Source organism: Acanthochromis polyacanthus, chromosome 15, assembly GCF_021347895.1.
Source record: "Acanthochromis polyacanthus isolate Apoly-LR-REF ecotype Palm Island chromosome 15, KAUST_Apoly_ChrSc, whole genome shotgun sequence".
Taxonomy (NCBI): Eukaryota; Metazoa; Chordata; class Actinopteri; family Pomacentridae; genus Acanthochromis; species Acanthochromis polyacanthus.
Window position 1 is genome coordinate 11,537,032 of NC_067127.1, and position 15,020 is coordinate 11,552,051.

General features: G+C 40.5%; 1 protein-coding gene across 6 annotated transcripts in view; it reads right to left on the reverse strand.

Annotated features, from left to right (window-relative positions):
• Positions 1–15,020, reverse strand: part of LOC110953152 (Kv channel-interacting protein 2) — a 100,182-nt gene that overhangs the window by 8,309 nt on the left and 76,853 nt on the right. The window contains exon 1 of one of the 6 annotated variants that reach the window (XM_022197007.2): positions 1,626–2,387. The exons of the other annotated variants lie outside the window; for them this stretch is intronic. Within the exon in view, the coding sequence (XP_022052699.1) occupies positions 1,626–1,749 (124 nt within the window). The 5' untranslated portion in view covers positions 1,750–2,387. Of the gene's footprint in view, positions 1–1,625; positions 2,388–15,020 lie in introns of those variants that run through there. 6 annotated transcript variants of the gene reach the window in all.

Below are 15,020 nucleotides of genomic sequence, written 5' to 3' on the forward strand. Positions count from 1 at the left end.
CCAGCCTTTGAAGTTAAAATTGTTTTTTGAGTGGCACTGACAATGAGACTACAAATTCTTTCCTTCTGGCCTAAGGAGGGGAGAAAGTAAGAACTGCGTGCTTTCCTTCTGTATTCTTCAGTGGTTGTGCAGCATTATGGCACTCTTATTCAGCACGCCCTGTAGTGACTGTGCAATTAGGGTTCAATAGTTTCCCCCAGGCTACACTGACAGACCATCAGCACTCTTCAGGAAATAACAAAAAACAGCTCTATTTTTAGCCTAATGACAACACATTTCTCAGAAATATCCGCTGACTTTTGAAGAAACTTTGTTTTTCATGAACTCAAGCGATGTGAGGATTTTCTCAAGGAAGCAGAAACCATGTAATTCCTCAACTGGAGTGAAAGCAGCAAACATATTACAGTTTAAAGCCACAGTGAGACACTAGGCTGATGATGGAGATACGGAGTGTCTGTGCAGGTCTGAAACTTTCAGCTACTATCTCCAGGCCCCTCTGACACCTAGTGATGAGAGTAGTAGAGCTACACTTTACATTAAATTACATGCATGCTGCTTTTTCAGGTGGTTTCAAATGAGTCGTCGGACACTTACTTATAGCCATTCATTGCCTATGTTTCCTCTTAGCTGTATACAGCTAGTTAATATTGCACTAGAAAGTGGGGGAAGCTCACAAGAGGCAAAAAATGAAATGAATGCTTAGAATCTGTGCAGCAGAGGAATTTCCCATAGTGCCTCTTTTTCTTAGAGCCTTGCTGTCTGGTAAAAACTTAAATCTTCTAAACGGCATGCCTCCAGTCTGTTAAAAATGTGGGGCCTCAGGGTGTCCTGGTAGCACTGTGGCTGTATTCTCCAGAGCCGACACAGTGCTGTGGAGGCAGATCTGGCTCTGAGACTACTGTGGTTAAGTAATATTCCACATAACTCTAAGACTGTGGCTCAAACGCTTAATTGCATGTCATAGCCCTGCTCAGACGTCCCCCATGAGACCACCAGGGTTGCTTTTTTCCCCCACCTTCGAGAGTTTCTTTCAGAAACACAGAGGTCACTCTAAAGCTCGTCATGATCAGCAAACTGATCTTAACTATTTTAGAAGCACATTCTCATCCAATCAAAAATGACATGTAAAGTCCCTGCACGTTAAAATTCTTTGAGACGGATGTATAAAGTATTGGATGATGGATCTCTCGTTATTCCAAGATGAATGGGTGGCATTTTAACATTCTGCTCAAACAGTATGTACACTGAAAATACACTGTAAATACTATTTCAGCCTCATGTAAAACCATACGCACAGGAATGCAGACATACACACACACACACACACACACACACACACACACACACACACACACACACACACACACACACACACACACACACACACACACACACACACACACACACACACACACAGTCTCTACACAGAAAGCTCCATAACAAGGTGAGGCTAACATGACAGCTGTTCAAATTAAGCCGAAATTACTCGAATAACCACAGAAACACACAAATGCACGTCAAGAGACCCCTTTTCCTCCTGAGTGATTTCTCCCTACTGTCCCCTCACCATATTTGTCATTTTGACTCACTCGGCAACCCTCTTGCTTTCTTACCATTCCTCTTACCTTGCACGGAGAGGTCGATAAGCCCCAGAAAGTGCATCAGTTTGAGGGAGCTGCAGACCACCAGGAGGATGCCCACAGTCTGCAGCCCCTCCACCTCCCACTTGTCATGAAAGAACAGATGCATCCTTTCCCCCCCTTTCCTCTCTCTCTGTTCCTTTCAACAAAAATCTTTCTCTTGCCTCGGGGCAACCACGTCCCCCTCCCCGTCGGCTTCCAACCAGGGATGCACTCCTTTCGTCTCCTCAGTCCCTCCTTTCAGTCTCCCTCTATGTGCCGGTGTTCGGCCATCCTAACTCCACACAGCTCCCCGCCCGCTTCACTGAAGGTAGATTGTTATTCTCCTCGTTTCTTCTTTGAGAGCGGTACGAGCCTGGCAGCAGGAATGTCGACTTGCTCCTCTCCTCCACCCCCGCCTCCTCTGAGGCTGTCAGGGGTTGTTTAAGTTCCAGGTAAAGTTCGGACAATTCACCGTGTGTGTCCTGGCAGGTTGATGGCAATTGTTTTCTGACTCTCTCTGGTTTTCCAGCTCCTGAATCTCAAAGTGTCTCCACTCCCTGCCTGTCCTCCCTCTCTTTCTCGCCTTACCTCCGTCACTCTCATACTGCTGTGTCCCTCCCCATGCTTAATTGGGTCAGTGATGGGACTGGGTATAGGGAGAAAGGGGGTGGGGGGTAAGAAATGGAAACAGGGGAGAGGATGGAGGAGTAGTACTAGTAGGTTAACAAGGAAGGGGGTGTGACACACAAAAGACTGATGAGAGGAACAAATTGGGAGATGAGATGGGAAGAGTGAAGGGGGGAGACAGTATGGTCTGAGATGGAAATGACGGCAACCAGGAGAATAGCAAGGACAAACATCTGAAAACAAATAGCAAATCAAAAGAAGTAGCAGAGAGGAAATGAAGGACAAATTGAGGAGAAGAAGAAGGCGAGAAAAGACAAACAGAAGAGTGGAGGAAATCTGTGACGACGGAGAGCCGAAGCATCTGACCCAGCAGCTACTGTGGACAAACTCACAGATGTGGCAATCTCCCTTGAGTGTGAAGTCAACACACGTGCAGACACAAACACACTGCCTGGAGGTGAAATCTGGCTATAACATGTATAGCATATGCAATCCAGTGCAGTGGGGAGCATTTCAGTTGGGATGGGATATACTGCTGTCACATCTGGCACACTGACATCCTATCTCTAAAGAACTAAAGCTAAAAAAAAAATTGAAAAAAGGAATACAGAAGGAATGGAATAATGATGATGCATTTTGGTTGGCATGTGGATTATTTTGGGTTTGGCTTTGGCATTAAAATGCACTGAGATGTATAGCTGGTTAAGCTTTCAACTTCCCATGACAGTGCAGTATGTACAACAGAAAATAACCCTCCTAGCCTTCTTAAAAGCAAAGTTGAAATTTGATGAAGAAAGATGATGATGATTTTAAAGAAGACTAGGGATGATTCAGTGTGATATCATGGACTGTGGCTGGATACACTCCCCAAAGCTGATCATGTATTGGAAAGATGGATCCAATCTGCATTAAAGTCACTTCTCTTCTTTTTAGTCTAGATTAAAAAAAAAAGATTCCAAGTGGCATTAAGGTCTTAAATCATAAAAAAAGACAGGACCTTTATCAGACAGGTAATGAGCTATAAGAATTGCAAAAAGTATTCCTAAGAAATTCCTATATTTGTCATTTTTGCCATCATTCCACAATAAAGCATATAAGCATTTTCTAGTCTGACACTCGCATCAGCACGGTAACAAAATGACTGCAAAAATGACTTAGTTCTGGTTAGAGAAAAAGCATGTTATGGGTTCAAATATAGTAACTTTATAAGTTAAAAAGTGGAAATTATGGGGAAGTAACTTTATAGCAAGTTATTTCAATGGCTAGTAAGTTATCATGAAGACAAAACCTGACTTCACAGCACCATCTGCTCAGCTGTGATTCATACTCTGCTACATGTGCTGTATTATAAAGTATTGTAAACAGTAGAGTAATGGAGTACAGCAGGCTGCACATACTTTGATATCAATATGTTCAAGGCTAGTATCAGCCAATAGCAGGAGTTGACTGATACGGCCCTAAAAAGAAACCAACATTGTCCTTCTGTAGGAAATGCCATCTCAAATCATTACTCACAAAAGAGTCATGGTTTACAGTCTAACCACTCTGACCTCCTCCTTCTGAGAACTATATAAAACCTCATACATCTTCCTGCTTTTCTACCAGCAGACAGAAGTCATAATACCTACTTTTTGGGCTTTGTCACTTTATTTTGGGGCGCTTGCTAAAACAACGGATACTGTCCTTCTTCGTGGGCAGACAAAACTTGAAAAAAAAGAAAACTTGGACGTGGACAGTAGGAAGTGACACCATTCGCCTTCAGTCATCTTCATCCTTGACTCCACATTAGATGACACGCCCTGTTACTAAAGCTGGAAATGCTCTTCAAGTGACTGAGTATGGAGATGGAGAAATACCGAGCAGTTCATTTTGCCTTTAAAATATTATTGTGTACATGAGTCTGTCTCACTGTCTGTGGCTCAATGCCAGACAGAAAGGAACCAGGAGATGGAGAGCAAAGTAAAACTGAAGCAGGCGGAGACAGAGAGGTTCACAGAGGGCTTGATCTTTCTGGCATGTGATTAATGGCTCTCACAGTCAAAACGAGACCTAGAGCTGCAGTATCACTGCTGAGCCTTGGGGAGAGCACATCTTTTTGTGAGACTACACAAAACGACAATAGGAAATGCTGTCGCAAACGGAGTTCTGGCTGAATGTCACAAAGTGGATTCCCTGTTGCTCAAACCTACTACCATCAATCGCTGTCATTTACTGCAGCCGGTACAGTAAAGTAGAAAGAACGTAATTGAGAAAAATAGTCATTAAATGTGAATTACTCCGCAGCTGGTATTCCATAGAGAATTTACGAAGGGTATTATATTACCCAGTGTTTTGGATGCATTTATGGGCATGAAATATTAATGCACTACATAAATTCCAAAATACAGTGACACATTCAGGCCAGTAAACGCTCATACACAGTCTGCAGTCAGAGAGTCAAGTCAAGGATGAAAGATTGAGAGATCAAGGCTGGTCGCACCTACCTGTCACTATCTATTCCATAAAGCGCTGGAATATCTGTCATATAACAAGACAGAAATGGAAGATCAATATATTGCAAATAAACAAACAAACAAAAAAATCTCCCCTTTAACTTGGCTTCTTTCTCAAATCTTTGCTCAGACATGACGGCTCTATGATTCCAGGAATATTGAAGGGGTACTGACTTGTGATCTTATTACTGTTGCAGTCGCTTCTAATAATGGTAACATAAATTTTAGCCTACTTCATTGTTGCATTGATTGTAACCCTGTATGAACTCATTTGGCGACTGGAAAGTAAGGTGATGTCTTAGAGTTTATTGTAGGGTAAAACTGTGGTGGGCTAAATGTGGTGAAAGAAGTGAGCTTTTTAAACTTCTAGGTTGCATAAAGTCCTTGTTTGAGCAGCATTTTATTTTAGATTATATGTCAGCATGAAATGTAGTTACACTGTCAAAACAACAATTACACAGACCCCACTGTGGAATTTGTAAATTACTAAGAGCTTTAGAAATTTGTTGTTTAAAGTGACTTTAGTGTCTGTGGTTAAGCCAAAAGTAGTCACTATTACTACTTTTGTCGAAAAAAAAAAATACCACTACAACACTGAAATAAGTCCTAATAAACAGGAGAAAGATTTTTATTATCATTTTTATAGTCAAAAGTTAAACAGTGTAAGAGAAAACCTGCAGGCTTTACCACTTTCAATAAATTAATAATACATTTTTTATTATAGAACAAACAGACTGTACCTTGTATCTAAGCAGTCACAAAAAAGACCAGTAGTCATTAGGAGGCCAAGCAGGTCAGCATTAGAAACACTGGAACTTCATTTGGTCATGTTAAAAGCACAGCTGTAAGGACTGATCGTTGGCCATGCCAGTGCCCCGTGGGGTCCTCAGGAGGGAGTGCAAAGTTTACACATCATGTTTGGTGTCAATACAGCAAACAGTTGCTGAGATATAATCCCACTGTGCCAGTGAATTCAGCTGAAATGGTTCTGAACACGTAAATTCTATCTAATGACTTTTGTGAGGTTTGATTTGAGGATCATTTGTGGTTCACCTGTGAAAAATGTCTTTCGGTGCTTTGCTTGCTATGATTATCATGACAATAACATGGGACTGTGAAGTTATTCCACTTAAATACAACTGAAGCAACCAAGGACCCACGGCTAAAAATGATACCAGCCAGGCATCCCAACAACTTCAGAATCTACCAGTACTTTAAACTGCAATGCTGCCAAATATGGCTGGTAAATATTGGCAGCAAGAAATTCTCTGACTGCCACTGAATCATAAAAATCACTTTCTTCTTCCATTTAGTTTTTTCAATGAGTCATTATGGTCTTGATCGCTAAAATCAGCCTTTCAATAGTTGTGCTGGTGGTCATCATTCTTCTATTAATAAGATGTTAAGGTTTATTAAGGAATTAATGCCTCCCTTGTGGGTGCTGATTGACGGCTGTAATTGGCAGTCTCCTCTCCTGCTTTTCTCACTGGCACCTGTACTTGTCCAGTCAGTCATTTTTCATGCAGACACACAGTTCGACTGTTTGTGTAGCCGAGGAGCCACACTAACGAGCCCTTCACAGAACACATGCAACATAACAGCAAATGTGATGTTTAACTTGCTTTTGATACTTGGTGCCTGAATGTTAAAATGGGGGAACAAACTTGGATAAATACATAATTGGCAGGGGGTGTGTGGAAAAAAACTGTAATTAGGCTGCTTAAATATGATCACCTGATCATATTTACTTTAGAATGACAGATTTTATTTGCAAAAAGACAGAAAGCAGAGCAGCAAAGCCATAACTTTGCTCTCCCTGATAAATAACGCTCCACGATTCTACAGTAAAGTAGCTAATATTAGCATTTAGACTTGTCAGTGTTTTTGGGAAGTGAGTGCCCGCTTCAGGAGGAGGTTGCAAAGGGTGGTTTCCGGAGTGTAAAAGGCTTATTTCACACCTTATTTGGAATGTCCTGCCTCCAAAATAAAAAGATGACACTGAGTATAAACTGCATCTCTGGGATTAAACTGGCTCCTGTGCAAAAGAATATCTGACGCCACACCTCTCTGTGTCCATGTTTTTGTCATTTAGATGTATTTTGATCTGCTAGTTTCCTAACCAGAAACACTGGGACGCTTCTCTGGGTATAAAAGCTGGGAAAACAACAAACCCGTCATCGAGCTCTTCATATGACAGCTGCTGTCACTTCATTGTTAATCGCATATGAGCTCAGTACAATCTGCATCCAGCAGAGTGAATGAGTCGATCCTTTTGCTTGGAAACTGAGAGTCTCTGTGATATAATTAGCAGGCCAGTGGTAAGCCTATGAAGCCTCTTCCCGAAAAGTTCCTCTTCTCCCCCCCCCCCTTCATCCACTTATCACCTGCAAAGGTCTTGTAAGGGCAGTGAGGCTCTGTCAGGAAGAGAAATCGCTGATGAAACACGGGAGCTTTTTTTAGCCTAAACTGTTTATGTCTCCTGCACATGAAGAAGTGACGGCTGTAACACCTCCCACGAGGTCTTAATATGATGATGGACATTCACCTGCCTGAATTCTAATCTACGGTAGATGGAGACACCCTCAAACACGTGCGCACACACATGCTCACACCCAGACTGTAATAAAACGTTGGGTTAATCAGTCTTAGTTGATTAGTCTCTGTGAGCCGTAGTTTGCCTGAAGCCAGACACACAAAGTAATTGAAATACCTCCATATTTAGATGTCTACCTGGGCAATTATTCCTCTCAAAACTGATTAAAATGTCTAAGGAGAAGAGGGGGGGAGTGCGTGTGTGTGAATATATGTGTGTGTGTGTGTGAACATGAGCAACAAAAGAGACACAGAGGAGGTCACTGACAAATGGTGCTCAAAATTGGCTAGTGTGTTTCCAATTAGATAAGTGAAATAAGAGATCCATTTGCATAGATCATTAGCTTTTGAGGATATTTTTAATACTGCGATGTGGGACAAAACCAGATTCATTCTACTGAGGCCGAGTCCTTTCAGCATAAACTACAGAGACCCGCTAATGAACAGTTTTCTTTAGCAAGTGCACACAATCAGAGGATACGAAGAGATCAAAAAGGTTTTGTCTTTTGAGGAATCACGACGCAATGAATTATTTTTGTACAGACAAACAGCAGCTTTACTGGTATTAAGATAAATGCTTTTATTTCAACACTGGTTTCAGTATTATGGACATCCCTCATGTTCATGTGACAGCTGATTGTGTGAGGCAGTGCTAAGGTGAATCGGTGAAAGAGCAATAGATATGAGACATGGTGCCAATAAATCAAGGATCTGAAATGACTCATAACTCATTTCACAACGTCCTTCCACAGAAAGCAGAGCCTGTTGCCTTTCAAGTCAAAATAAATGATTGATTGTGCAGTTTTTAATTCAACAAATCTTTAAAATGCTTGATATAAATAATTTGTCCCTAAATGAGAACATATTTCTTTCAAAATAAGCTCCTGAATATTAGATTGTTCTGCTGTCAGATGGTATAAATTAATAGGTTTTCTGAAATAAAAATACATATTTAATTATTGCTTTTAGGTAAAAAATAATTCCAAAAATTTCCAGTTTCTCAAATGGAATTTCTTTCTGGTCTTCTGTAAAATTTACAACAAATATTTTTTTGTTTGTGTTTGTGAAGCAAGACATAGATATCAGCTCTTTAACTCTTGGAAACTGTAATAGGAATTTTGAATATTTCTGACATTACAGACCAATTTAATAATCAGTTACTCTGCAGATTAACTGATAATGAAAAACCAACTTGCAGCCACTTCAAAACAAAGTGAGCAGGTCTTTCAGGCACAATGAAAGCCTTGCAGGTGACAACCTCTGACTTTCCCAAACTTCAAATTTGCAGCAATTAAACTTTTACACCTGTAGAGGGCAGTGCAAGGTAAGACATTTGATTAGTAACACACTATTCAACAGTGCTGTTGGACTCTCGCTATGCTCCCTCTCTCTCGCTCTTTATTATTGTCCTTCATTTAAATTCAGCTCCAGAAACCAGGCTAACAGTGGGAGGGTAATGAAGGATCGCAGGCCATTAATTTCCCACACCCTCACACATTCACACACCACTCTAACTCACATTTTGCAATTAAGACATTACCTAAGATCACAACTGTAGCAGAGCAAACTTTCACCTTTCACTCTGACCCTTGTTTTCTGGCACTCTGCTTTTTCCAGCGCATTATCTGCTTTTGAGTTGGGTCAAAGGGAGTCGATCTAAATTGGGTTTGCATCGCTCACAACAATTCTCTAAACCTATTTCCATCAAATCATAAACACTCTCCTCTGCCGTTTCCTGCCAGGAGCCAAATCAGGAAAACATCCTGGATGGGTCGATAAAAACTTTCTAGCGTCTAACAGGGTTGGAATCTCAGCCCTCCAACGGTTCCGTTACAGCTGTTGAAAGATTTATCTCTAAAAAGATCGCTACAACAATCAGAGAGGGAATTCACTGTCACAGCATCTATCTTACAAATCAAGCTAACCGTATTACCAGTCAAACAACACATTGCTAATATTGAAGAAACCTCAAGCAGCTTGCAATAGCTGACAGGAAAGTTATTCCAAATGTTTACTGGGATCCCACCATGAATAAAGATCAAACTGGCGGTAAAGCAACAGCAGAATGACAGCAGACTACAGTCTTTTCTTCTGTTGCTGTAAAACAGGGTGAATAATAGCCAGTGCCTGTCCAACACAAACGTTTGATTCAGGCTTGCATGCCCTTGCCGATACTGTAAGTGTGAACAGCAAGTCAAGAGCAAGAGAAAAAAGAGAAAAATAAATGGAGTCAGAGAGTTGTGTTAATAGGCAGCCGTTTCAGTCCAAGAGCAAACAAAGCTGCACTTTTCACCCATTTCATTCAGGATTTTGGGTAAACAACTTGAAACTTTTTAGTATAAGTAAAATTTGTGTGAAGTTTTGTGAGTTTAGTTATTAACATCTGCATCACATGCAATATAGTGTACATGCAAAGAAATATTTCATTTGTGCCTATTTATTACAGGCCTATTCAGTTCCTTTTTTGTTATGTTTTGGTCAGTGGGCCTTTAAAATTTTAGACCCCTCATATTATAAAATAATAATGGGTCAAATTCTGCTGTGTGAAGAAGAAAAGAAGCTACTATAACTACAGTAGCTCAGCCTACCATAGACAGTAAACCAGTATGTCTGGACGAATTCACTTAAAGATGCGTGAAACAATTAAGAGATAAGGATAAACTGACCTCCTAAACTTAAAACTGCCAGCAAATGTCAGACAAAAGAGAATCAAGAAAAGTTATTCAACCAGCAACTGTTACCTAAGGAAAAAAGATAAGTAAGGATAGCATCAGAAAAAGCGATTTAAAACCATCATGATGACTATTGTTGAATCAAGTGTTATTTGCTGTACATAATGTTCAATGACTTGCAGTGTTTGTTCTTTATGGTGAAATTTGGGTTTACTTTCATTAAATTCACCAGCTAGCAATCGTCTGTGGGTCTTTTTTTTTTTTTAAAGTCGATTACATGAAACTCTGCAAAGAGATAATACAAATTTTCTGATTTTATCAACTATTCTTACACAACTTTACTGTGAAAAAAGATTTCCTCTAAAATAAAAACAATGCCTACAGTATGTTCATTTCATTATATTGTTGGAATATGTGCATTTTGGTTCCATTGTTTTATGTCACTAATCAACTTGTAGTTCAGTTGTGCAACAATATGTGACATTTTATTCACCAAAACTTGCTTAGAGTTCTCTAAATCCATTTAACCTTACAGCTCACAGTCCCAAAGCCCTACATCAGGTTGTTTTAAGAGCTACTTACAAAACATGCAGTATTCATGACCACTTACTCTTATTGGCTACCTCCAATACTGTAATGCTACTTAATAAATAAGGCAGATTTCATGAGACTCCATCTTTATAACCAGTAATGGCTGCAGCTTGAATGGGAAGGGAAGGTAAGAACCTCCTGCTGCGTAGTTTGGACCTCTACATGATGCTTCCAAATGGTTAGATAATGACTAAGTAGCTTAGCTTTTGCACCAATTATTGATTAAAAAGGGAGGGTTGCCTTAAAAAAATTAATTTTCCCATGCTTAAAAAGGCACAGCTTTGTCAGTAAACAATGTGGATCTTTTTGTTTTGCTTTTGTATGGGTCCAGGAAGTAAATCTTGACAAATTACCATGAAACATGATACTTTCAGTTAATTTTTAACAGCTGCCTAACAGCAGTCTTGAATACTGCTTTTTCCAAAGGAGCTGATTCCTTTGGGTTACTTGTAACTGAATTTAAACTTTCGTACCTAACAAGGTTTGACCTATTCTTTGCTTTGCATGGGGATGTTGCTTCTCTGAACCTACCGAAGCTGTAAGAGAATATTTCATGAAATATTGCCTGTGTCTCTTGTGCCTGAAAACTGCTGGAGCACATTGCATAGAAAACCAAAAGCGGCACTAAAAAAGAAGAAGCCAGAATATTTACGGGTTAAGCTGCATACAGGAAAAGGTCCTCCAACATGAGGCTAAGCTGTGTTAATGCAAATCTTTCAAATTCTAATAAGTCAGCGAGGGATATTTTCAAGGGCAGGTTTGCATGTGTGCGAATTCATTAGTTTGTTCTCAATGTTATCATCTTTCTGCAGACGTGTGTCAGCGGAAGAGCAACGGAACGTCAACAACTTCTGTTCTTTTATCCACAGAGCACCTGCCATACAACAGTCTCTCATTCTCTCTCTCACTCACTCACACACACACACACACACACACACACTGACTACTATAATCAAATAGAGGGAAGGGGAGCCAGAGGAAAGAAAAAAAAAAGACAGACAGCGACAAGAAGGGGGAGAGAGACAAATAGAGAAAAGGAGGGAGAAGGAGTGGGAGAGAGATGGGGGAGAATAGAGAGAGTTGCGTATTAAATATCCCCTGTCTGATCCTCCTGTGTCCCAGGCTCTCATCTTCTAGCTGGCTAGCCATCAGAGGGGCAGAGATAGAAAGAGCCTCAGACAAGGACACCAAGGACAGTCCTCTCCACACTCACTGCAGTTTTATTACGGTTTATCAAGTTTGCCACAATCAGGATACTTGTTGTCCAAACCACTGTTAGAAGCTACAGTATCTATACACCTGCCCTTGTTTCAACTTTCCACACCAGCGCAGGATCAAGACTCATTAAACTTTTCATTCTCGTAAAATCCCAACCTTCAGATGACATTTTTGATTTGCTCTCAGGTCGAGGTACTATAGTGATGGCTGTGATGGTGTTGTCAGACCCGCACAGAGCGTGTCATCAGCACTGCTCGCTCTAAATGAACTGCAAGCGCACACACTTCGCATTCTCCATTAGCTTACCTATCTACCGAAGGGCAATTACAATGAGGGCAGATGGACGTGCCGTTGAGCGTGGGCGCGTGTGCTTGGACACAAATGGGTCTTCTGCTGACCACTAGGCAATTTACCTGCACTTATCCCTCTTCCTCATACTCTCATCAAACTCTCATTCCCCCTACACACACACACACACACACACACACACACATACAATGCATAGCCAAGCATCATAGCCAAATATCCTCTTAAGTAGGAAAAATAACTTGCTGAGCCTTGTTGTTGTGTACAGCAAACGGATGCTGTTCCATGATAAAGCTGAGACTATAATATTCAAGGGATACAAACAAATACGCAGAATACATGTCATACAGATCTACTGCAGATGTGAAAACTATACATGCATTATGTATCTATGTAGCCGAGATACTTCTAGCCCTTATTACTGTCCTGTGCTAATCCGTCAACCCATTGCACTACTCTTGAGGATGCACTGATAGGGCTGAATTTTTTGATTAGGGGAACTATTTTTATGTCGCTCATACAGTCTCTCATGACCTCCTGGTAATAGTGCAGACTTAACTTTGATAGTCGATAGTAAATTGCTTATCAAGACATCAAATAGTTGCTGAGATATTTCAGTTTGCACAAATACTGCTACAACCACTACTTCTCCTACTAAAAATCCTATTGTGAGCAAATCAGTTCCTTCTCGCATTATTTCTTCATATCTTCATATGAATATCTATGTTGCCTTTTCTGTGCAGAGACAGTGCAGTTCATGCATTCATTTAACAATAACTGCACTTTTTTTACAGTCAAACAGTTGCACAGAAGAGTCAAGTCCTGATAAATTATTTTCATTAAAGGTCCAGTGTGTAGGGTTCAGGGGGATCTATTGGCAGAAGTGTAATATAATATTTAGAATTATGCTTTCATTAGTGTATAATCACCTGGAAATAAGAACTGTTGTGCTTTCATTACCTCAGATTGAGCGTTGCATATCTACACGGCTCATTCGAAGCCATGTTGCACCACCATGTTTCTACAGTAGCCCAGAATGGACAAACCAAACACTAAAGATAACCTTTCATGTTTTTCATGGTTGCCATGGGTTCTCCTGCATGCCCAGAAAGGGATGTTAAGGTTAGGGATATTCAGCTGGTAACAGTCGGCTACCTCACTGCTAGATGTCTCCTAGGTGAATCCTAAACACTATGAATTTAGGTCTATGCAATAAAGAAGCTGCTGGGAGATGCATTGTAAGGGGATCTGAAACTTTCAGGCAGCAGATACACAAAAAGGTGCACATAAAATTGGACAATTACAGAGTCTGTGTCCTAAATATTAGGTGTAAATCAAAGCCCTCCGGCAATATCTTATAGATCAGATCCCTGGATTTCTCCCTGAATCCTCCACTGCACTCTGAACAAAATTATCCACCCTTTGTTTCTCAACTGGGGGCCACCTCACTGAAACTCCATAGACTCATATTGAATTTTCAGTGGACTGATGCGAAACAGAAAAGCAAAACATTGTGAAAAGTAAAGGATTACATTATCCGGTCTGCTTTGACAAATGGCTCATATTCCGCTGCCAAATCAGGTATGAATTGATATGAGACATTACAGTATCAGAGACCTTGCAGAAGTGATGAAGCAGCTCTTGAACATGTCCCTGACATCCACTACCTCATAAAGCTCCGTGCCAGTTTAATTTATTCTAAAATCAAAAGGATGAAAGAGGCTGCGGTGCATATGGCAAGATGCCACATCTTTCATTCGAGAAGTAAGTGACCAGGAATACCACAATACATTACAGAGCATACAGTAAACCTATAGCTTCCAGGGAGTTTCTAATTAGTCATTCATGTCCACTGAGAGACAGCAAGAAGTAAATCTCGGTGAAAGGAACAGGCAGGAGAAAATAAACGGATGCATTTTGCTGGCAAACACTCAGACAGAAATTTCTTTTGTTTTTGATTAAGTTAAAGTCAACAAATTCTATCCAGCTAACATGACGAAGGTGGAGGAAAGTGCTGTGTTGTTAGAAACTCTTGTCTCATGCACGCTGGCATCCAGCATAGTCCAGAGTATCCCTTCAATTTCCACCTCATAAAGTTCTAAAGAACACACTCCAGCCATTAGCTCTAAATCTATCAGAACCTTGTAAACTTCCAAACCAGAGTGCACCTCATCTCACACAAACTACATACAGACTCAGTTACATAACCAGTTTTCTCTCTTTTTCCACCACAAAAGCATGTGCATTCACTGTGTGTACGTGCGTGTTTAATCATAGTAGGGTCAGCAGCACAGCTCATTAAAGTAATGACAGTCACACAGTCGCTTTATTTTACTCGCCTCACTCTGTCTCACCAGAAGATGACTCAGTATGAGTCGGGAAAATGAGTCTACCAAGAGGGAGAAGAAAGGGCATTTCAAACACAATTAATATTTTATCTTTTTTCCTTCTCCAAAAAGTCAGTTTTGCTAAACAGTGGGACGCATTTATCTATCATTTAAAAATGTAACTTTTATGTAAATGTCCTTATGCCAAGTGGACTGTATTCCTGATGAGTATGTGTGAAGAGTTGTTAGTTTTGCATAGAAACATATTGACAAAACTGATCAACTGACCAGTTTCTGGATGATATCAAGAGAGTATATCACTAGCTTGTACATGGAGTGGTTTTACATCCCCCAGTGATTCTGTAGACAGCCTGAGTAGTACAGTTCTCCAGCCTTCTGGACTAAGTTCGTCCATTAAAAAAATTCATTAGCTTAAGTACTCACAGGGGAGTTGGCACACGCACACATACACTTATTAAGGCTGCTGTTTTCCATAAATTACGGTTAAAATATGCTGAAGAGTGATGCTCGGAGTGTAATGGAAGTACAAATGGGGCCTCCAGGATGTGTGTT